Source organism: Geotrypetes seraphini, chromosome 12 (genome assembly GCF_902459505.1).
Source record: "Geotrypetes seraphini chromosome 12, aGeoSer1.1, whole genome shotgun sequence".
Taxonomy (NCBI): Eukaryota; Metazoa; Chordata; class Amphibia; order Gymnophiona; family Dermophiidae; genus Geotrypetes; species Geotrypetes seraphini.
In genome coordinates this window covers 64,217,723-64,240,251 of record NC_047095.1, presented here as the reverse complement: position 1 = coordinate 64,240,251, position 22,529 = coordinate 64,217,723, and the positions used below count along the sequence as shown (strand labels likewise).

The 22,529-nt window shown below is 43.4% G+C and overlaps 1 protein-coding gene across 1 annotated transcript in view; it reads right to left on the bottom strand.

The window, feature by feature from the left end:
* TRABD2B (TraB domain containing 2B) overlaps nt 1–20,617 on the bottom strand; it is a 422,910-nt gene extending 402,293 nt beyond the window's left edge. Inside the window, exons 1-2 of the mRNA XM_033917188.1 lie at nt 20,403–20,617; nt 19,222–19,782 (exon numbers count right to left, since the gene is read on the bottom strand). Coding sequence (XP_033773079.1) covers nt 19,222–19,782; nt 20,403–20,507 — 666 coding nt within the window. The 5' untranslated portion in view covers nt 20,508–20,617. The remainder of the gene's footprint in view (nt 1–19,221; nt 19,783–20,402) is intronic.
* Between the last annotated feature and the right edge of the window lie 1,912 nt (nt 20,618–22,529).

Below are 22,529 nucleotides of genomic sequence, written 5' to 3'. Positions count from 1 at the left end.
TTATACCAATAGTGACATAGTAAGGTGAGCCCCTCCCCTGACATCATCCCCACCCTCTCCACCGCGTGCATGCTCCCTTCCCTTTTAAACTTCTCCTGGAATAAGCAGCATGCTGCCCACACGGGTGTTGGTTTGCCCTTTGCTATCACTTCTTAGGAGCGGGTCCCAGAAGTGATGTCAGAGAGAGCGCCAAAAAGGTTTGGGGGAAGGCAAGGGGTTCATGCAGCAGGAAGAGGAGTGGGGTATACTGAAAACAAGATAGTGATAACAGAATCCCCAGGATTGCATAAATAAAGGCTGGGGCTGGTTTCAGCGTGGCTGCACTTTTCAAGGCCGTATTGTTTGTTCCCTCGATGAGCCAAAACATTGGTGAAACAAGGTCGCTTGTTGGGAAGATTGGAGAGGATGTGACAGCGTTGGAGCTCAAGTCATCTTTTGTCAGCTAAGTCCTTGAACGTGCCTCCGGGAGACTTTGCCCTTTTTCTAAACCTGAGTTGTTTTGTGAGGGAGTTTTTTGCTGGTACATTAGTCTGAGGCTTTTTCTCCCTCCTTTTGGGTGCATGCTGGGTTTGTAAAGGGGGGTACCTCGGTGCCACGATCACACAACATTTTGAATCATTCTATGAACATATTATATTTTGTGCATCCTCAAATAATTTTTAAACACGTTAATAAGGCAACACAATTTCTAAACCAGTAATTTTACTTGTGTATCCCAGCCAAATACTTTCAAATAGCAAGCGAAAAGTAACAACCCGGACAGTGATCTACAAAAACAGTCAGTAACTCATTCCAGAAATTTAAGAATGCATTTAATGAAAATCTCATTCATCTAGGCCCGTTCTTTTTCTTGGCAGGGTCAAGACAATCTTAGGCTGGGACCTGACCAGATAGCGTGGTGTTGATTCAGAGGAGGTGCCAGTACCACAGAAATACCCTTTGAAATCTTAAGTCTTTGTCAAGTTAGAACTCACGGCAGCCAGGGGTGTGTCAGATACCCATTTTGTTGGATTGAAAATGCAATTGCTACAGGTTGGCATAGAATCAAATGCTCGATTTTAATAGGCACTGGGCTCCACGCTTGCATTTCATTGTGCTGTGAAAAAAAACCAACTCACTTAATGTAAGCATGTCAGCATGGGAAGTATTTCAGGCACTTAGACTCCGTCCTCAGAGCGAGACAGCAAGCCTGCGACCTCTTGAAAGTATTTACCCTCAGACAGGTTAACACTTACTTTTTTTTTTATAAATCTTTATCCAGGTTAACACTTACTGACCTGACAGGAAGAGTGTAAGGGACCTGGAGGGGAAGGGAAATACCGCTGCTGCTTCTGCAAAGGAAAGTGGGGAGGGGGGAGAGAAAGGAATGGGGGTGGTGGAGGAAAATGCTGCTACTACTTCACAGGGACCTGGAGGGGAAGGGAAATACCGCTGCTGTTTCTGCAAAGGAAAGTGTGGGGGGGGGGAGGGAAATGCTGTTGCTGCTGCACAGGGAAATGGGGTGAACATGCTGCTGCACAGGGAAAAGGAGGGAAATAATGACAGACAGACAGCAGGAGGGAGGGAGACAGAAAGAAAGGAAGAAAGACACAGGGGCAGGGAAAGGGACAGAAAGACAGACAGAGAATGGTGGCCAGGGAGAGAGAGAGACACAGCGGGAGGGAGAGAGACAGAAAGACATATATTCTAGCACCCGTTAATGTAACGGGCTTAATGACTAGTATATATATATATATCTATATCTATCTATCTATCTATCTATATATATATATATAATCATTCTACTTCCGGGGGCAGGCCTGCTCATATAGACACACTGCAAACCTCAGCATACCCTGAAGAAAGCCACAGCGTGATGGCTGAAACATTGGTTCTTTCTACATGGACGCGGCAAGACCTGGTAACCTGCTACAATCATGATGCCAGCCGCGGAAGCCTACGAGAACAGCCGCTGTGCAACATCCACGAGCAGGCCTGCCCCCGGAAGTAGAATGAAGGGTTCTGGGGCCAGCATGCTGTTTACGCTGCACGGTGACTGCCCGAAGATTTCAGCAAACACCGGAAGAACGGTGGGTGGGAGGGCTCAAACCACAGCGACCGAGAATTTTGGAAGAGGCCATGGTCCCCGTGGCCTGCCCCGTTCCGACATTTATGATCTCCAGTATCTTGGTAAGTGATTTCTTCCTGCCACCCCTTAACCTGTGGCGGAAATGTTACCCTGGCAAGGAAATGAGGAAATTAAAAATGTATTCGAATGCTGTCCGACATGCCATATGCTTCAGCAACCTATGCCAATATATTTATTTTTATTTTCTTTCTACTGAATTTAACACATATGTTTCAACTCAGCTCAGTACATTGTACAAGAAATTAACATTGTATAACAGCAAATATTCCACAAAATATTTACCTCAGATGCACAAAAACACATCTACAAATGCTTTCACATCTACAAATCACCCCAAAACATCATAAGTAACCCCTGGAACCCACTTAGCTAAAATCACCCTGTAGAAACAGCCCTGGAAGAATCTATATTCTCCTAATAAAAACCTCATTGATTTGTCTATGAAAATCAACTAACACATTAACCAAAAGCCGAACCTAAAAGCCGAAAAAAGGAACTCTACTATATAAGCTGCCCACAACACATTTAAGGACTAATTTAGTACATATGTTACAGAAGTCCAGTGCTTATAGACACCATAAGTGGCAGAAATTGAAAATTATGTAAGTGCTAAGCAGTATTCTTGGGATGAGGATTTGAATTTTGTTACTTGCAACCGTTAATACGTATCAGCGGTTCAGGAAACACATGATAACATACTTGTTTGCTAAATTTCTAGGTAATTAAATTCTTATTCCGATTGTTATTTTTCTTCTGTAAATCACAATGCGCGCAAGCGGTGAAAAGGACGAACAGAATGCTAGGAATGATTAAGGAGGGGATCACAAACAGTTCGGAGAAGGTTATCATGCCACTGTACCGGGCCATGGGGCGCCCCCACCTGGAATACTACGTCCAACACTGGTCGCCGTACATGAAAAGGGACATAGTACACTTCTCCCTCATTATTCGCGGGGGATACGGGCAGAGCTGGACTGTGAATGGCGAAAACCCGCGATTATCCGGCTCTGACCCACCCCCACCTCCCTGCTGCCTTCCCGGCCTTACCTGGTAGTCTAGAGGGCTTTCGGGGCAGGAGCGATCTTCTTACGCTCCTGCCCCATGCAGATCGCCATGAGGAAATGGCTGTAGGGAGTTCCCGTCATAGGCTCGAGAGACTACGGGAACTCACAGCAGCCATTTCCTCATGGCGATCTGCACGGGGCAGGAGCGTAAGAAGATCGCTCCTGCCCTGAAAGCCCTCTAGGCCACCAGGTAAGGCCGGGAAGGCGGCAGAGAGGTAAAAAAATATGTTTTTATAATGTGTGTTCAATTTCCAAGCTGCACTACAGTGATAATGTTAGTTCATGCTATTGTAATTTTTAAATTCTTTACTGATTTTTCAAACTACAAATGCTCCATAAATGGTTCACATATATGTACATTATATAATAAGCGCAACAAAACTTACAAATATTACTACACAAAGAAATTTCCCCCACCCTCCCATCTAAAAAACAAATATATCAAACCTTCAGGAACTATTCATAAAATCCTTGGATCAATTCTAATTCCATTCTCTTCCCTCCCCCTCCCCCAGGATGTGTATGTTTACATGCCCACAAAATGAAAAATTATTCCTCTTTACAATATTTAGCCAATGGTTCCCAAACATCCATAAAATTCTTAAAGCGTCCCTGTTGTATGGCCATGCAACGTTCCATTTTATAAGTATAACCCAGGGATTCCCACTAAAATGAATAATTCAACCTATCCCAGTTTTTCCAAATTCTTAAAATAAGCTGCACGGCAACCCCTGTCATTACTAATAGAAGTTTGTTATTTCTCATTGATAAAGCCACCGGATTGTAGACTCTAACATATTATTTACTTGGTCCCCCAAATAGACCTCCAAAACTGCAGTATCAAGGGATAGCAGTAAAGTAAATGATCCAAAGCTTCAAGAGTCCCATGCTATTGTAATCTACTTTAGTGCGAGTTATTAATTTTAATGCGTGAAACAAATGATTACACATCCTTGAATCTGGGATCTAATCTTCATTTTATAGACTGAATCTACCCCCTAAGGAGCTCGACTCGGTTTACAGTGCGTTAAAAAATGAAACATAACAAGTAAAAACTGTGGGATAAAAACAGAAATTGGTTAGATTAGATGGATGAAAAAAGTATGTTGAATTGCTTAAAATTACTATAAGACAGCTAAAATCAAATTAACTATTGTGAAAACAACAAGGTTTTTAAACTTTTTTGAAATTGATATAATTGATCTACCAGTCTTAGAGAATCTGGAAGTCCAGTCCAAATTTTCTCCCTCACCTCTGAATTTCATAGACTCAAGAACTATAGAGTTAGACAACAATTTATTAGATATATAACAAATTTTAACCGAACTTGACAGAGGATGATGGGAGATTATGGAAGATAGGGAAGAGAGAAGCTATTATGGGGGAGGAGAAGAGCAGGGGGGCGAAGCAGGGGAGGCGAAGTGTTAATATCAGCGGGGGGGGGGGGGGACCATTAGGGGTTTTGTTTGCTGAATAGGTAAGTTTTGAGTGATTTTCTGAAGCCGAGGTAAGTGGGGGTCTCGAGTATCATTTGGGCAAGCCATGAGTTCAGCTTGGCTGCTTGGAAGGCGAAGGTTTTGTCTAGCAATCTTTTGAGATGACACCTTCTATTTTATGTATGTAGGCGCTTCAGGCCACCGAACGCTAAAGAAGGCGTGGGCAATGCCGGAAGTGGCGTTAGGCGGCCTAAAGTGTCTACATAGGCACGAGTCTCACGAAGATAGGCTTCGGAAACGTAGGCCCGGAAAACCCTGGCCTACAATTCCGGCGCCTATCTTTCGCATCGGCATCATTGCGAAGCCAGTGCGGATGCATGATTGGCACACGGTCGGCAGCCACTTTTAAGGTGCCCGCAAATATTGGCGCTGGTTTGAGATTCCGGGCCTAACTGCCCACTTCCCTTAACCAAATATGAGTGATACATAGATAGGCATCTCTATGGAGTGGCACAGTTTGCAAGTGTTCCCCCCCCCGCCCCACCCCCAAATAAAAACCTGCCTTGTCACTCCTTTGCTACCCCAACCAGAATGGGCTTACTCAGGCATCACATCCCTTCATTCCTCCTTCCCGTTGTTCATCCATTGGGTTCAGTTTCTCTCCCATTCTCTCCTCCATTGCGAATTTGCAAACTTCTAATCTAATCTATTCCTTAGGTTTGTATACCGCATCATCTCCACGTTTGTAGAGTTCGACGCGGTTTACAGTAGGAGAAATAGGAAGGAACTACAACAGAGGGTTAGAGGTAGAAGTGTGAAGAAAACTCTTGCAGTTCCTGGCAGAGATTGCATCAAGTTATAAAACCGAGGCATGGGCAGATCTTCATGTAACTAATAATGGCTGCCTATTAGACTTGCTAATGCCAATAAGAGGAAAGGGTTGGGACTTGGATATCACCACACTCAAAGCCGTTTCCATACAGGTACTTCAAGCATTTTTCCCTGTCTGTCCTGGTGGGCTCACACTCTATCTAATGTACCAGGTGCAGTGGAGGGATTAAGTGACTTGCCCAGGGTCGCAAAGAGCAGCGTGGGTTTGAACCCACAACCTCAGGGTGCTGAGGCTGTGGCTTTAACCACTATGCCACACTCTCCTTCAACAATTGATTGTCATTGTCTAATTAGCTAAGAGCCACCGCATGAGCGGACTGCTGGGCACGATGGACCACTGGTCTGACCCAGCAGCGACAATTCTTATGTTCTTATTAAGTAATTGATTGATTGATTGATTGATTAATTAGGACTGATTTATTACCATTTTGAAGGGGTTCACCCAAGGCAGTGTACAGCCAGAACAAATCAGACATAAGCAATAGATCATTACAGAAGTAAAAAAATATTCACATTAAAAATCTAAGTATGGCCTAGTATGCTGCATTACATTACAATTAATCTAACAGCGGATCTGCAATCCACACCCAAAACTGTGTTCCCAACTTTGGACGACCTGCACAGAATCTGACAGCCTGTATCCCTCTTTCTTCCCTTCTCTCTTCATTCACATGAAGTTTATTCAATTATAAGGTACTTTATAATAACATGAATGCAGTTAAAAAGGCTCACACTACAGTGGTTAAGTTTGGAACGTCTGCCATAAATTTGCTTTCTTTGGCTCAATAAAATTTGAGTTAAATTTTCAAAAAAAAAAAAAATTGCTCTTTTCTCCTGGAACAGCCCTAATACTTCACAAGTCCCAGACGGTATTTTTGTTCAATTATTCTCATTTAGGTGACTTTCACGTGTGGCGTAGTGATTACAGCTACGGCCTCGGCACACTTACGAGGCTTCCGGGTCAGCCGCGGCCGCAGCTTTGAGAAGAGAAGTATAGCAGCTGGAGGAGGGAGCCGGTCAGAGGAGGTAACACCCAAGGGAGGGAGGCAAATGAGAAGGAGGGCGAGGGGGCACATTGGGACACAGAAGGGAGGAAGAGGGGTGCATCGGGACAGGAAGGGAAGTCTTCCGAGTCAGCTGCGGGTTGAGTGTAGGAATCGCGGCCGCGGCTTTGAGAAAAGAAGTACGTCGTAGAGGAGAGAGCCGGTCACAGGAGGCAACAGCCATAGGAGGGAATCAAATGAGAAGGAGGATGAGGGGCAGGTTGAGACACGGAAGGGAGGAAGAGGTTACACTGGGACAGGAAAGGAGTAAGATAGTCACGCTGGCATATGAAGGGAGAAGCAGAACTCAGATTTGCAAGTACGAGTCCGACGTAAGTCGGGCATTCATAAACCAGGTACTGCCTCTACCTGTATGTAAACCGCTTTGAGTATGGTTGTATAACTTCAAAAAGGCAGCATATAAGTCCCGGTCCCAGCTTTCTTCCTTAGTGAAATCTGTATTCACAGCAAAATTCCCCAAGAATTCTTGAGCTAAAATAGCTTGTATTTACTGTATACAAGGTACTGAACTGGATAATTACATACTGTGTGTGGGAATCTTGTTTCTCTAGGAAAGACCCACCAATATGTCTGGTTTGCAGGCAAGATGTAAATGTTAACCCTTGATAGTAGAAGAGAACACTTTATTTCACTCTGTAACTGAGGTTTCTGCAAGTTTAGCATTCAGAACAGAAAGCAGATCCAAAAGGCTCGGTGGCAAGTCAAGGAATTGGCGCCATTATCACTTAACCATTGGATACGGAGAGCCATTTTGTACTCAGAGGCTACACAGTTTCCTCCAAAACTCTAGATGTAGTCACAAACACAGTAAGCCGAGAGGAGCACGAACAGGGGCTTCCCCGTCTCACGTTCTTGCACGTAATTGGAAGCTTTTCTTGAGAATGACACAGCATTTAATGGAAGACCTATCTTTTCAATCAACATGACTTAAGAATAATAAAGCATTTATAGGTTGGACCCAGGAGGAAACATGCCTGATCATGCCCTCCTACAGAAGACCAGGCGACAATTCTTCTCCCATTTGTTACCAAGCTACTGGAATCAACTGCCCCCCACAGATCAGATCCCTTGAAAGACTTCTAAATCTCAGAAGAGCACTAAAAAACTTCTCTCTTCATCTAAACCATTGGTCTCAAACTCACGGCCTGGGGGCCAAGTGCGGCCCGCCAGGTACTATTTTGAGGCCCTCGGTATGTCTATCATAATCGTAAAAGTAAAATAAAACAGTATTGGGATTGGCTAATGCGGAGAATTTTCCAATAAATAGCTACTATTATATTCCTCCCAAAAAAATAGAATCTGCCCAGGAGGTGGACCGTTTGGTCACGACTGAAGTAAATTTGACTAAATTTTTGGAAGATACTCAGGATTTGATCCAGAGTCGGTCCACCCTGGTGATAACATGCATGAGTGAGATAGATAAGACGTTATTAATGAAACTTTACTTTAAAAACAGGTTAATGAAATTTTGTGGGGATCTGGTTAGGATTTTTCCGGATGTCTCTAGGACCACTCAATTGAGAAGGAAAGAATTTTTGAAGTTAAAGGTTAGAGTTTTGGCCCTAGAGGCATCTTTTTACCTGAAATTTCCTTGTAAATGTTTGGTTAAGTTGCAAGATATTGAGTATGTTTTTTTGGGACCCCATACAATTACAACAATTTCTAGTTGCGAGAGAACAGAAATGAGTTGTTTCATCTGCTGAGAAATAAGAGGAGCAATTAGAATCCCAATTAGGAAGGAATGATCCAGGGTTCATTAGGACGAACTGAGAATTATTGTCTTTTATCTTTTCCTTTAAATTTTGTTTGATTAGAAATTGTAACATGTTTCCCCATAACGTGGGCTTAAAAGGAATTATGTATGAATGAATGATTATGAATTGTTTTGTGAGATTTCTCTTTTTTTTTCCTTGAATTATTGGATATTGTAATGTATTCAAAATTATAATTAAAAAAATAAAAATAAAACAGTTTCTTGATCATATGTCTCTGTAGCTATAAATGCCAATATTAGGATTAAAACTTAGCCAAAAGGAAAGATTTATAAACTATAACGAGTTTTACTTCATGCAAAATTGTCGTTTCTTTAATAAGACATTCACTATTTTTTTCTGAGGGCCTCCAAGTACTGACAAATCCAAAATGTTGCAAAGGGTTGGAGTTGGAGACCACTGATCTAAACCCTTGACTATTGCTAAAGGAGTAAAATAAAAGAACTGTATATCGAAATTAGATCCTCTGTGTATGTTGAGTTAAGTTGCACACATTCAGTGGCGTAGCCAGGATGGATGTCACCCGGGGTGGTGGTGCCTCTCCCCCACCCCTGCCACGCATGCGTGCCCTTTCCCCGCACCCTTTTAATGTCGGCACGAGCAGCCACCCACCTGCTGCCCGCGTCAGCTTCGGCGCTCTCTCCGGCGTCGCTTCCAAGGCGCGGGTCCCGGAAGTGACGTCGGAGAGAGCGTCGAAGCAGGCAGCAAGTTAATAGGTGTGGGGGAAGGGTCGCGCACATGGCAGGGGGAGGAATGGGAAGGGGGGCAATATGGTGGCCAGGGCAGACTGCACCCTTCTCACTATGCCACTGCACACATTATATTTTAAGTATGTCAAATCGTAACCCGTCTTGACTGTATATTATGCATATTAACCTGTAACCCGTTCTGAGCTCATTTGGGATTTTTAAAAAAATGAATTAAATATATAAATAAAATGGGTGAAAATTAAGAGCCCTGAAAAGAAAGCCAACTATAGTCTAGTGGTGAGCATTTGGCTTTATGATTGATATTACCCCTATCTTTGTACACTCCTGAACCATAAATGTGCAAAAACATATACAGTGGGTCCCACTAGTCCCCTTCAGATCTCTTAAAGCTACAGCACAATGAACCATTCTTGCAGTAAACTTTTCATTTTCATGAGAAACTTACAATATAAAGACTTTCACTGTATGCAGAGAAAGCGGGTTTCCCCCAGTCATTGGTGGCAGGAAACAAAGAGACACATATAAGGATAAAGGTCACACACATGCCAAGATCGGCCATTTTGTCTCCTCAGCCTCCGCTTGCGATGGTGTCATTTCAAGCCAAGTTTTCCCTGCACCGGCAATTGAACTGCGAGTGGAAGGGAAAAAGATTTCAAGCGGGTGTCTGTGAAACAGCCCGTCCTGTCCAGCGACTTTTCTTTTCAAGCTGAACTCGGGCTCGCTGCAGAGTGGCTTATAGGAAAAGGACTCAACTCACCGTCTCTGTCTCGCAAAAATCGATGGTGGATGTGAAAACGCAAAGAAGTGGGGGATTTTAAGACTCTCAGCAACTTTTCTCATGCCACATAAAAATCTCAAAGATTGGGGGGCGGTGGTTGGGGAGGCAGGCTCGGTGATGTTTGTCTAGTCCCACAAAGACGAGATTTTGTTTGTAGACCTCTGGCTTTCACAGAAGAGTTCTTTGTTAAGAAATTCACCGTCACTGCATAAGAGGGTTCCACAGTACATGGATCCCTTCCCTTTCCTGGAAGCACCTTAAGTTCTTAAGTGCTAAACTTTTTTTAACCTCTAGAGGTGGAATTGGAAGGGGGGAAAAAAACCCCAAAACAACTTAGGGCTCCTTTTACGAAGGTGCGCTAACGTTTTTAGCGCACGCACCGGATTTAGCCGACAAAACTACCGCCTGCTCGTAAAAGGAGCCCTTAATCTTGCCCCCCCCCGCCACGTTTCCCCATGAAGCTCTTTGTTCCACAGTCTTGAAACTCTTAAAATTAAATAGTTCACAAGTTAACTAATCAGCGTTCTAACATTACTCGGGTTGTCAGTTATCAGAATAATGATCCAAATATTGTATTCACAAAGTTTAAACAGCTGGACGACAGAAACCACTCTCTCCCCCTCCCCCCCCCCCACACACACATACACTTTTAATAGAAGCTGGTCAACAGTTAGACCTCAGGGAAAAGAAAGAGTTGAAATGAGTGTTTCCACAGTCTTTGCTTCAAATGTTTTCAGCAAAGAAAAAGCACACCATTGATCACCACTTTGAAACGATTCCTTAGATTCAGACTGGGAGCCATAATTAAGTTTATAGGACGAAAATGCAGCATTCAAGATGATGGGGGGGGGGGGGGTTTCGTTCCAAGGGGCATCCAAGCTCTTTTGGCCTTCTCTGCCCCGATCGCCCAGTTCCTGCTGGTTTCTCTCATACATGGATTACAAGTTCTTTTAAACACTCCTACAGCTAAGACGGTATTGTAACCTTAAACCGAAAACAGGGGAAAAGATAAATTACACAGGCATGAGATCTTGGCAGAGTAAGGTAGGCTGAGTGGAAAGAGCCAGGGAGAAGAGAGAATAACGTTAAAAACGATGAAAGAAGTGTGAAATACAACCGCATCAAAATATTTAAGCTGGTTTTCTGTCACCTCTAACAGCAGTATGCAAAAATATTGGGGGGGTTTTGTTTTTTTTAAAGAAATGCATTAGATACTGCCAGAGAAACATGGCAGAGAGAGTTGGACAAGGTTTAAATTCATAGCTATTTGTGAAAAATCTTGGTCCTATTCCAGTGCGCTTGTTAATTAACTCATATAACAGGGTGTGAATATTAGCTAATGCAGTGAGGCTGAACCCACATAGACCACTGTAAAAAAAAATAAAAAAAATTATAAATCAGACAAGATTCTGCACGGCTTACTCATAAGCAGATCTCGGTTCTTCAACACTCCTGAGATGCAGAAAGGACTGAACTCTCTGAACACAATAAGTGAAGGCGGTTAATTATCTCACGCTGGGAGGACACCCACTCACTGCTCCGTGCCAAGGTCTTCTGGGCGTATTTCACATGCCTCCAGCTTCACAGAACAGAAGCCAGAAGGTTGCTGTTACACCGTGCCTTTAGTTAACATTAGAAAGTGCTCTAAATTAGCATGTATACAATAATCATCATAATTCACATATGACTGGAAATATAACTGTGTATTTGTGTGTGGTGGGGGAGTGTGGGCAAGGACAAGGGAAGGATTGGGTTGATTACTATAAATACCACTTATCACAATGTATTTAAGCATTTTACAAAAAAAAAAATAAAAAATTAAAATACAACTAGAGCTAAGTATTTCAACTACAAAAATCTATAGACAGGAAAAACAGTTCCAAAATTCATGTACGGTATCTTGAAACCCCCCCCCCCAAAAAAAAATCTGCTTACAAATGTCAAAATGAAGAAGAAAAGGATATGCTAAAACAACCCTGGGCTCCTTTTACAAAGCTGCGAGAGCGTTTTTAGGGCACGCAGATTTTCAGCACGCGCTCAACCCGCGCTACGTGGCTAGAACTAACGCCAGCGGGCACTAAAAACGCTAGCGCAGCTTTGTAAAAGGAGCCTTGTGTTTTAATGTTTTTTTTACTTTAGTGTCTTCTAATCAACAGCGTCGGCCACCAAGAATGACAACAGGGTAACCGCGGGGGAAGAAATGGCACTTTCTCAGGCTTCAGCAGCCTCCGCGGGCATAAACAGGAAAAGTGACCCGAGGAAGAACCGATCGCTTCACAGGCGTCCTTGAAGATTTTTAACAAAGCAAATATAAGTTCTCACTCCTTTGTACACGGCTCAGTTTAGACCAGTTTTTATATTTGCCCTCTGCCAGTCTGGTCGTGTTCTTCGTTCTGCATGAATAACTATTTTCCCTTCTTGCTACAACGTCTTACATAACCTTTTGTGGCATTTCCAGGGGCTGAAAAATACTCATACGACACAAACTGGAACAATGAAAAAGCAAAATCAACTAGTGGAAAACTGTGGACTTATTTTAAAAAAAAAGAAACAAAATGTATCTCTAATCAGTTTGGCTTCATTTTTCATGGTTCTCATTCTCTCAAACTGTGTGCCAGGGCACAGTGGTGTGTCCCGAAGAGATTCCGGGTGTGCCACAAGAGATTCCAGAATTTAATTGTTAAAAATTCCCTTTATATGTATAAACTAGAATAGATGACATGTACGTCGCGTACGCAGAGTCTGTCGATGTTATGAGCGTCTGTGTGCTTAAGGATACAACCGCCCAGACAAGCATCATTCTGTGACATGATTGGTCCTTGAAAAATGATGGCAAGTCATTTTATTTTTATTTTTTTATGCATTAGTTATCCTAACTTGAGCAGCAAAGCAATCAAGGCCTCGTTATACTTTGGATCTTCTTATCTTTGCAAGCTTGGATTTTCAGTTCTGTCAGAAATTAAAATTTTTAAAAAAAGAGAACGACTGTAGATGGTGGATGATGAAATGCGTGTTTGCTTGTCGACTATCGAGCCACGTTTATAAACAAGCTAATTCATCGCATTGATTTGCAAATCTATCTACTTTAGTTTCACTGCCGTTACAATTACCCTCACATGGCGTAAAGAACTTTAAATAAATAACTCTCGGATTTAATTTTTGTTGGTTTTGCAATTTTATCATTTCAATTATAGTGTGCCGTGAAAAACATTTGCTCCGTTTAGTGTGCCAGAACTAAAAACGTTTGAGAGACACTGGCTTAAAGGGACAATATTGGGCATCAACAGAACATGCCAAACCTACCCTGATGACCCCCAAAAAGCTAGTAAGGTATTTACATTATGCATAACACAGATGCAGGTGATTTGAATTCTTTAAGAACTACCGGTTAGTATCTCCTACATGTTACACTGTGGATATCCTAAAAATCCGACTGGTTATGGAGTGACCAGGGCAGTTTTGGGGAAAAACTGACCTGGCAGGTCGAAAAGAATGCTCTCAATATACTGTATATACGATTTGAAAGGATTTATCAGGAAGTAGGCGTGAATGTTTCCGATTTCCACTCCTTAAATAGGAAAATAGCTGGCACCATATTAGGGAAATGCGTATCGGGTTTTAAAAGAACGATTTCAGGCAGCCCTTCATTCATTCAGATGTTTTCACCGACAGCTGCAAAGCATCGAGATTTGATGTAAAATCCTGCAAAGTTCATGTCAGCCAGTGCCGGTCCCAAACGACTACAAAAATGGGACTTTCGTTCTTAGGTGCTCGTATATTGAACTTTGGGGTATTTATTTGGCAGCTAATTAGGAAATCCAGCAGGGTGCAAATAAAAATAGGGCTTGTTACTTTCATACCCCCAAGTACGCTTGCTACATCTTTGAGTGGAATCAAATAGGTTCGTTTATGTCACTTAGGAGATGCCAGTGGAGAACAGGGATGACGCAAAACAAACCAGGTGAGAGGGACGTGGTGTGTTTCTGGTATTATCCAATAAAACCCTGTTTTAATATGTTTGCTTCAGGAGGGTTTTTATCAGTTACACTTCTCCCTCCGTATTCGCTGTGATGGGGGATTAACAGACCCACAAATACAGAAAAAACGTGAATCACTTTTTCAATATGTTATTCACTGTTTTCTATTAAAAACCATCGTGAATATGGTAAAACCGCAAATAACATGGTGGGAGATCTGGCCTGTTCCTGATGTAGAGGCCAAACATGGCGAAGAAAGTGCCGGGAATCGGCGATTTTCTCTGCAAACGCTTGGAATCGACGATTTCTCTATGCAAGCTGACGTCATTTTGGGGGGGAGGAACCAGCAAGCTAAAAACCGTGAATCATCAAAACCGCGAACACTGAAACCGCGACTACGGAGGGAGAAGTGTAAAACCACAAATCGGAAGCTCTAGATATAAGGGGAACATCCAGGATACTACAATGCTCTTCAGTGTGCAATAGGAAATATTTGCTGGTCACATAAATAATAATAATAATAATTTTATTCTTATATACCGCCATACCCAGCGAGTTCTAGGCGGTTTACATCAGTTAGATTAGGATCCGCGTTGACAGCAGATTTACAGCAATTTATCAGCTATATGACAATTTTAACCGAACTATAAACAGCAGTAAAAAAACATATTCCAGTTAGGTTCATTTAAATTTAGCTCAGAAACATCTTCCACCTTTTCTATCTGAAAAGGAGCGACCAAGACACAGATAAGCCCAGTACCACCAGAGCAGAAGGAGTTCGAGGCCAATAATCTCCACTTTTAAAAGGGGAAGGGTGAGCTTTCCAGGCATGCACTGTTCATATCCCCAAAATACGCACTGGCAAGTTCAGGTTCCCACCTGGACCGTGACTAACCTCCCTTTCCCCTTGATCTGCCACTTCCTCTTCTGATGGCCTCCCCTTCGGACCTGGTCGTTCCTGAAACGCAACGGCAGTACCAGCAAACAGTGAATGCAAGACCGGAGCAGGGTCATCCTCACAGGCCCCGCCCATTACATGTGGGAATGTTTAGGCTAAATTTTCACCTAAGCACTATTTTGAAAACACCCATTTAGAATATAAGAACATAAGAATAGCCATACTGGGTCAGGCCAAAGGTTCATCATGCCCAGTATCCTGTTTCCACAATGGCCAATCCAGGTCAAAAGTATCTGGCCAAAACTCCAAATAGTAGCAACATTGCATGCTATCAATCCAGGGCAAGCAGTGGCTTTACCCCATGTCTTTCTCAATAACAGACCAGGGACTTTTCCTCCATGAACTTGTCCAAACTTTTCTTAAAACCAGCTACACTATCCGCTCCTACCACATCCTCTGGCAACGCGTTTTCAGATCTTAACTATTATCCGAGTGAAAACAGGTTACCTCCTATTGGTTTTAAAAGTATTTCCCTGTAACTTCAGCGAGTGTCTTCCACTTGTACCCGTTCTACTCCACTCAGAATTTTGTAGACTTCAGTCATATCTCCCCTTTTCCAAGCTGAAGAGCCCTAACCTTTTTAGTCTTTCCTCATACGAGAGGGGTTCCATCCCCTTTATCATCTCAGTCACTCTTTTTTGAACCTTTTCTAATTCTGCTGTATTTTTTCTGAGATAAGGAGAGCAGAATTGAAAGCAATACTCGAGGTGAGGTCGCATTTGATAGGGGCATAGGGTGGGACTCACACAAGTGTAACTTATAGAATATGATCTTACCTATAATATATACCTATAGGTGCTATTTCAGCAGTTACACTGGTATTCGATAAAGGAAAGGAAGTACCTATGTTTTTGTATAAAATAGGCTCCTACCAGCTGCCTAGTCATATAATTGCTTTCTTGCTCCTAAAAGGGGAAGTTATCAAGATGGGATGCCATTAAAATGACTTATTATACCACAAGTCTCATTGCTTGAAACAGGATCTGAGCTAAAACAGCACAACTTGTGGTACAATAACCCATCTTCATGATAGCCTACCTTGATAACTCCCCACCCCCTTAGTTTTCGTTTTTGCTTCCTGATACTACTGCCAGGCTTAATTGCTGCATTTCAGAAGCTAAGAGGTCTAGGGAGGAGGAAGCCAGAAGGCTGGGAAGAGAGAGGAACAATGAGTTCGGCGAGAAGAAATCTGGGGGTCTGGGGTTAGAAAGCACACGTCAGAATGTTCAGAAGGAGAATGGGGACAATGGAATGAGGGGGAGAAGGAGTCGTGAAGTCTGGAGATGGGAGGGGAGTGTGGGAGCCATGAGTTTGGGGGTGGGGAACTGGAAGCCCAGAAACGGAATAAGAACCGGGTGCAAGACAAACAAAAGCGGGGAAGGGACACCGCCCGTCAGCCTCAAGGACAATCAATTTATTAAGAACATATAAATGATAGCAGTGATAGCTCACAGCGTTTCTTTGGCCTGGTCAAGACGTTGTCTTTGCAAGCTCTTTTACAGATTGAGAGCATTCCTTTTCGTTTTTACACGTATACTGGCATCATTTACTGGATTTTATCTATATGAGCACCCCCGAGGAAGGCGTTTTTAGCCGAAACACGGACCATGTTGGGATCCAGTACAAAAAGAACTAAAGTCTCTCTGTAAAGCTTGCCTTATGTTCTAGTTATTCATATGTATATGTTTTTATCATTTATACGTTCTTAGTCAATTGATTGTCCCTTGAGGCTGATGTGCGGTGTCCCTTCCCCGCTCTTTTTTGTCTTGCATTGGCGTACGTAGGGTTGTGCTTTCTTTTTCTGTTGTTGTAGAATAAGAACCAGGTGGTCATAGGGCAAAGGACTAGGACTGGATCCACGGAGTCCAGATCAAGAGAAGGAGGAGATAAGGTGGTAGAGTGAGAGGGAAGAGATCAAGAGCCCTTGAAATCTGGGGGTCTGGGGTTAGAAAGCTGGGGCTATTCTCCCTGGAAAAGTGGAGACTTAGAGGAGACATGATAGAAACCTTCAAAATCATGAAGGGCATAGAGAAGGTAGATAGGGACAAATTCTTCAGGCTGTGGGGAGCCACAAGTACAAGGGGGCACACGGAGAAATTGAAAAAGGACAGGTTTAGAACAAATGCTAGGAAGTTCTTTTTCACTCAGAGGGTGGTGGACACATGGAACGCACTCCCGGAGGCTGTGATAGGCCAGAGCACGCTACAGGGGTTCAAGGAGGGTCTAGATAGGTTCCTAAAAGAAAAGGGGATTGAGGGGTACAGATAGAAGCAGAGGTAAATTATAGGATTAGTCAGAAACCACTTCACAGGTCATGGACCTGATGGGCCGCCGCGGGAGCGGACCGCTGGGCACGATGGACCTCTGGTCTGACCCAGTGGAGGCAACTTCTTATGTTCTTATGAGTCCCGGCAGAGAGAAGGCGATCCAGTAGCCAACATCTTCTAATCGTTCCCTCCCTACGACATCTTTTTTACGATACTACTAGGAAAAAAAATTTCTCAGTTGCAGCGCCCGTATTGTGGAATTCTTTACCCTTACATCTTCGAGAAGATTCACCTATAGAAAATTTTACAGCACATTTAAAGACCTTCCTATTTAAGGACGCTTATGATAAGTGATTCCCGTACGTTAGAAAGAAGGAAGAGCATCTCCCCCCCTATTGACCTTTATTGATTCTCTCTCCTATAGCCAATGTTTCAATATATCATTTAAGCCCGTTGTTGTCTAATTATGTCCCCCCCCCCCGCTTTGTATACCGCTTAGCCAACTTTTAAGCGATATATCAGATTTGAAATAAAACTTGGAAACTTGGAAAGGCTATGGAGCTGCATAGTCTGCTCCGAAGAGGAAGCATGACCACAAAGTCCAAGGTAAAGGGTGCATGAGATCCAGAAGAGGGTCAGGGCGGGATCCATGAGGAGAGAAAGGAGAAGGGCTGATTTCGTATTTTGTGCGAGGGGTGCGCCACCCTCGTTTGTATGAATTTTAATTTTCTTTATTTGCCATTTAAAATGTTGTTTGCGTCAGGAGCAATGTTGTCAGTTGCGCGCACTCTTTCCAACGAAGGTGCCCTATTGGGAAAGAGCTCACACTATAATTACAACACAAGGAAAAAAAAAAAACCCATGACATGGGATATTTCAGCAATAATTTCCGCGGGGTTCCAAGAAATGCAGTGCTATCGGATGCAAAGATAAGGGCTAACTTTGATGTATTTTCCATGCGTCAAGAAATGCACATCTCTGATGTTGATGGTGGGGGGACGAGTGCAGATGCAAGCAGGAGAACTATAATATTTGGAGGAATATTTCAATAGAAACTTGAACAATTCTATCCTGTAAACTAGAAACCTTGTACACTTGACCTAAGGGCTGCCGCGTGAGCGGACTTCTGGGAATGATGGACCACTGGTCTGGCCCAGCAGCGGCAATCTTATGTTCTTAAGTTCCACGTCCGGAATAGAGATTTCTTTTAATCCTCACGTTCTTTTCATATCAATTTTGGATGAAGGGGAAATATAAGATGGTTGAGGCCTGCTGACTCAGCGGGCTCTTTTGATGTCTTTTGGTGTTTTCGTTGAAGGATTTTTGAGTTTGGGGGCTTCTGGCATTGCGGAACCATCGATAGTGTGGAAGCTTCCTTATTATTTGGTTGAGATTCGGTTGTTGCTGAAAAATTTAGCATTTTGTATGTATTGTTGGGAATTTCTAAATGGCTTTATGAGAATTGCATATGTATCATTGTTTATTGTGGGCTGTAAAAATTTGAAAACTTAATAAAAACATAAATTAAAATATATACTTATTGGGGGGAGGGGTTGTAAGGGGACACAGTGATATGAACCCCCAGTTTTACAAAGATTCCGACATTTCAGTGCTTTTAACCCACCTATGAGGGGGCCGCTGAAAAGTTCTCAGCGGCCTGCAATAAAAATCCCTAACGCAGCTTGATAAAGAGGGGGGAGGGGGGAGCCTTAGTCCAGCGATTTTCCACGTTTTTCCATTCCGGCTGAAAATACGGAACGGAAAATAAAGTGGTAAAATCGCCGGGCTGCGGGTCTAGCCCTCGACGGAGACGGTTCCAACTTTGTTGGTTGGGCTGAGAACTTTTCAGCGGCCCCTCCCGTAACCTCAGCTACGATCGCCTCACTGATTCATCTCATGCCTTCGCCTTTGCGCCTGTCCATTCTTCAAGGATTGTAAACTCCAGGGAGCAGGGAGGGTCTAAATGTATCTGTTCAGTGCTGTATATGCTCGGCAGTATCTAAATGACAGTAATTATTGTTATCCGCAATGTTCACTCTTCAGGGGAACGCTTTGCCCTGTCAGTTGCATGCTACGCTTAATTAGGTAATTACATGCTATAGGGCCTTTGATTACGGCCCCTGCTCCACCCTCACCTGCTTTATTTCCAGGTTCTGCCCAGAAGCATGCCTCTTACCTGGGAAAAGTTGAGCCCATTCAGAGGGTGACACTGTTCCTCCACCTTCTCCACCGCCCCCGTCTTCTTCCTCATCCTCTCCGCCTCCTGGGCCAGGTACAGGTCCAGCACCGGCACCCCCCTGGATCGGACATCCATCTCCGTCAACGAGTTCACCATGAGCATCACCCAGACAGGCTTTTTCCTCTCCCAGTTCCCTGCGATGGCGTTGAAGAGGTAATCCGCATACAGACCCTTCCCCTTCTGGTCCGGAGTCATCCAGAAGGGCAGCATCAGCTTGACGTACTCCAGGTGTCTCTTCAGCCGGAGGTAAAGGTCGCCAGGTAGCACGTCCTGCAGGTTTTTGCCGTGGGGCAGCATCTGACAGCTGGCCAGGGCCGAGACGGTGTACGGGTCCGTGAGATCCAGTTCGAAATAAACACTCGCGCTGGCCTGAAACGCTCTCTTGGAGTTCTCCGGGATAAAGTCCCACACCCTGGTGTAAGGTACATGAATAGTGCCAAACAGATACGCAGGGGGGTCTCGCTTAATCGTCCACAGGAAAGAGTTCATATCTGCTTGCTAAACGGAGAAAAAACAGCTGTCATTAGGCTTCTCAGCTCTTAACTGTTCTACGGAGTAAATTTAAAAAAAACAAACAAACCCCAGCACACATATGGATTAAAACCAAATTGTATGGAAATTAAGAAATGTGTGCATTTCTCCATATAAGCTGGGCACAAGTGCAAATAATCAGCCTGCCGTACGTTTGGCTAGACTGAAGAAACTTATTTTTGGCAGATGGACAGATCTGCCTGTAGTATTTGTACATTTCTTTTCAGACTTCTGGAAATTAAAAAAAAAAAGGTACAATGAAGGCCACTTCTGAGCCCATTCCTCTGCCCCTGTGCTCTGAATCAATACCAAGAAGACAAAAAAATGGACTGAAAGTGAACAGGGTTAAGAGGGAAGGAAGGCTGGGGATCTGACCCTGAGAGTCGGAGCTGAGCCCTGGCACGTTATAACATCCCGAAATCTTAAGCCGGAGGGTTTGGGAGCAGGAAAAGTGGTAGCAATTGACCCTGAAAGGAGCTCTTTGTAGTTAAAGAGTTGGGGCTTTCGGTTCTGCACCGGAGGGAAAGAGGTGCATGGCAAAATGCAAGGGGGGGGGGGGGGAGAGGGAAGAGAGAAAAGCAGCTCACCGATTGCGGGAGGTCACACTGTCCCGTGTCTGCCAGCTCCAGCCTGGACGTCCCCCTTTGCAGGATCAGAATCAGGCACAGCAGCCCAGCGCTGGATTGCATCATAGCTCCCAAAATCAGCTTTGGGGAAGTTCTGCCGCTTTCCTCTGCCTTTAGCAAGTGCAGAGGAGTGATCCCAGCCTGGAGTAGGAGTTGTCAAAGAAGGAGAGAGAGAGAGAGTGAGAGAGTGAGAGAGAGAGAGAGAGAGAGAGAGAGAGAAGGGAGACAGTGGGATGCTGCTGCTGGGAGGCTGGAAGGAGCCCAGCACCTGGATCAAACCCAGCCTTTTACCGAGTGCTGACCGGGAGCAGAGCCGCACAAAATCTAATCTCATCTAATGCTTGACTTTATATACCGAGTCATCATCCAAGGAAAGCTCGACTCGGTTTACAATAGTTAAGTTATCGAATAAAAAAAAAACAGAAAAGAATAAGGACTAAGTTTGGTAAAGTTAATTTTCAAAGTGTTTAGCAAATAAAGTAGTTTTTAAGGATTTGCGAAAAGATTGAAGTGAGAAGGAACTCCTTAAAAGAAGTGATAATACGCAACTGGAAGAGTTATGACCGACTTAATTATACTTTCTGGTGGGCAAACTTATGCTCTAGCTACAAATATGAAAGAATGAATGCTGAAATTTGAGGATATAGTGGTGCATTTGAAAGGGTTTGGAACCCATTGACATCATTTATTGAGTCACAATAGCTGTCATGAATCTTTTCTTTTTATCTGTCCTCCTTACACATCCAGGGTGAGAGGGAGGGAGATGGGAAAACATTATAATTATTATTCATTATATCTATTTTATTAAAATTATACATGTGGTTTTATTTTCATTAGTTAAATGGAGGAGGGGGGTCAAAATGTTTGTTGTTGAAATATTTGTATATTTAAAGTGCTTTTGTTTGTTTCGTTTGTGTTTAAATTCACTGTGGTACAAGCGGAATAAAAATCACTAATGTAATGTAATGTAATGTTAATAATTGAAAACTAATAAAGATTTACAAAAAAAAAAAAAAAGAAGTGGAAGGTCATTCCACAGTTGAGATAGTTTAAAAATCAAAGAGTGACTGAAAAACTTAACTCCCTTTTCTGGAAGGAAGAGATAATTTGAATTGTTGATCACCAAAATGAAGCAGAAAGAGTGCAGGAAGCCCAGTACAGAACAGTGAGGGGTCCTTTTCCACTTCTCCCTCCGTATTCGCTGTGATAGGGGGGATGAACAGAACCGCAAATACAGAAAAATCGTGAATAACTTTTTCAGATATTATTCGTGGGGTTTCTATTAAAAACCATCATGAATATGGTAAAACCGCGACTAACATGGTGGGAGCCCTGGTCTGTTCCTGAAGGAGAGGCAAAACACGGTGAAGAAAGTGCTGGGAATCGGCGATTTTCTCTGTAAACGCTTGGAATCAGCGATTTCTCTATGCATGCTGATGTCATGGGGGGGGGAGGAGCCAGGAAGCTAAAACCCGTGAATAATCGAAACCACGAATACGGAGGGAGACGTGTACTAAGCTTTGCATGTAGTCTGCCCATAAGCAGGTTTTTCCCTTGCACCAAGGCCGTGGTAAGGAGAAGGAAAAAAAAACAAAAAAACCCTAACTAATTTTTAGATTGAATCAGATTGGGCAGACTGATGGACCATTTGAGTCGTTATCTGCCATGTTACTATGTAGTAAAATGGACCATTTTCCCTTTTTATAATTTTGCATTAATGGCTATGCACTAATATTGCAATTTAAAAAAAAAAAATAAAAAATGTCGCATCAGCACTTACCGACACCTATTTCGTAGGTCAGTCTCTCTCATCTCGGTCCTGGAGTACTCCCTTGGTATTCAGGATATCCACAATGGATGCATATGAAAGAAATGTGCATGCAGTGGAGGCAGTGCATGCAAATCAAGTTCATGCATATTCATTTTGGATTCCAGGACCCAGTTGAGAAACACTGTTGTTAGGCAAGAAAGGCTCACGCAGCACAGAAACACCCTCTCTTCACTCCCAGGCACGGCCACCCCTCTCCCGCTGCGCATGCACGCCTTCCCTTCTCCTGCACCTCTAGAGCGGGGCTGCCCAATTCCGGT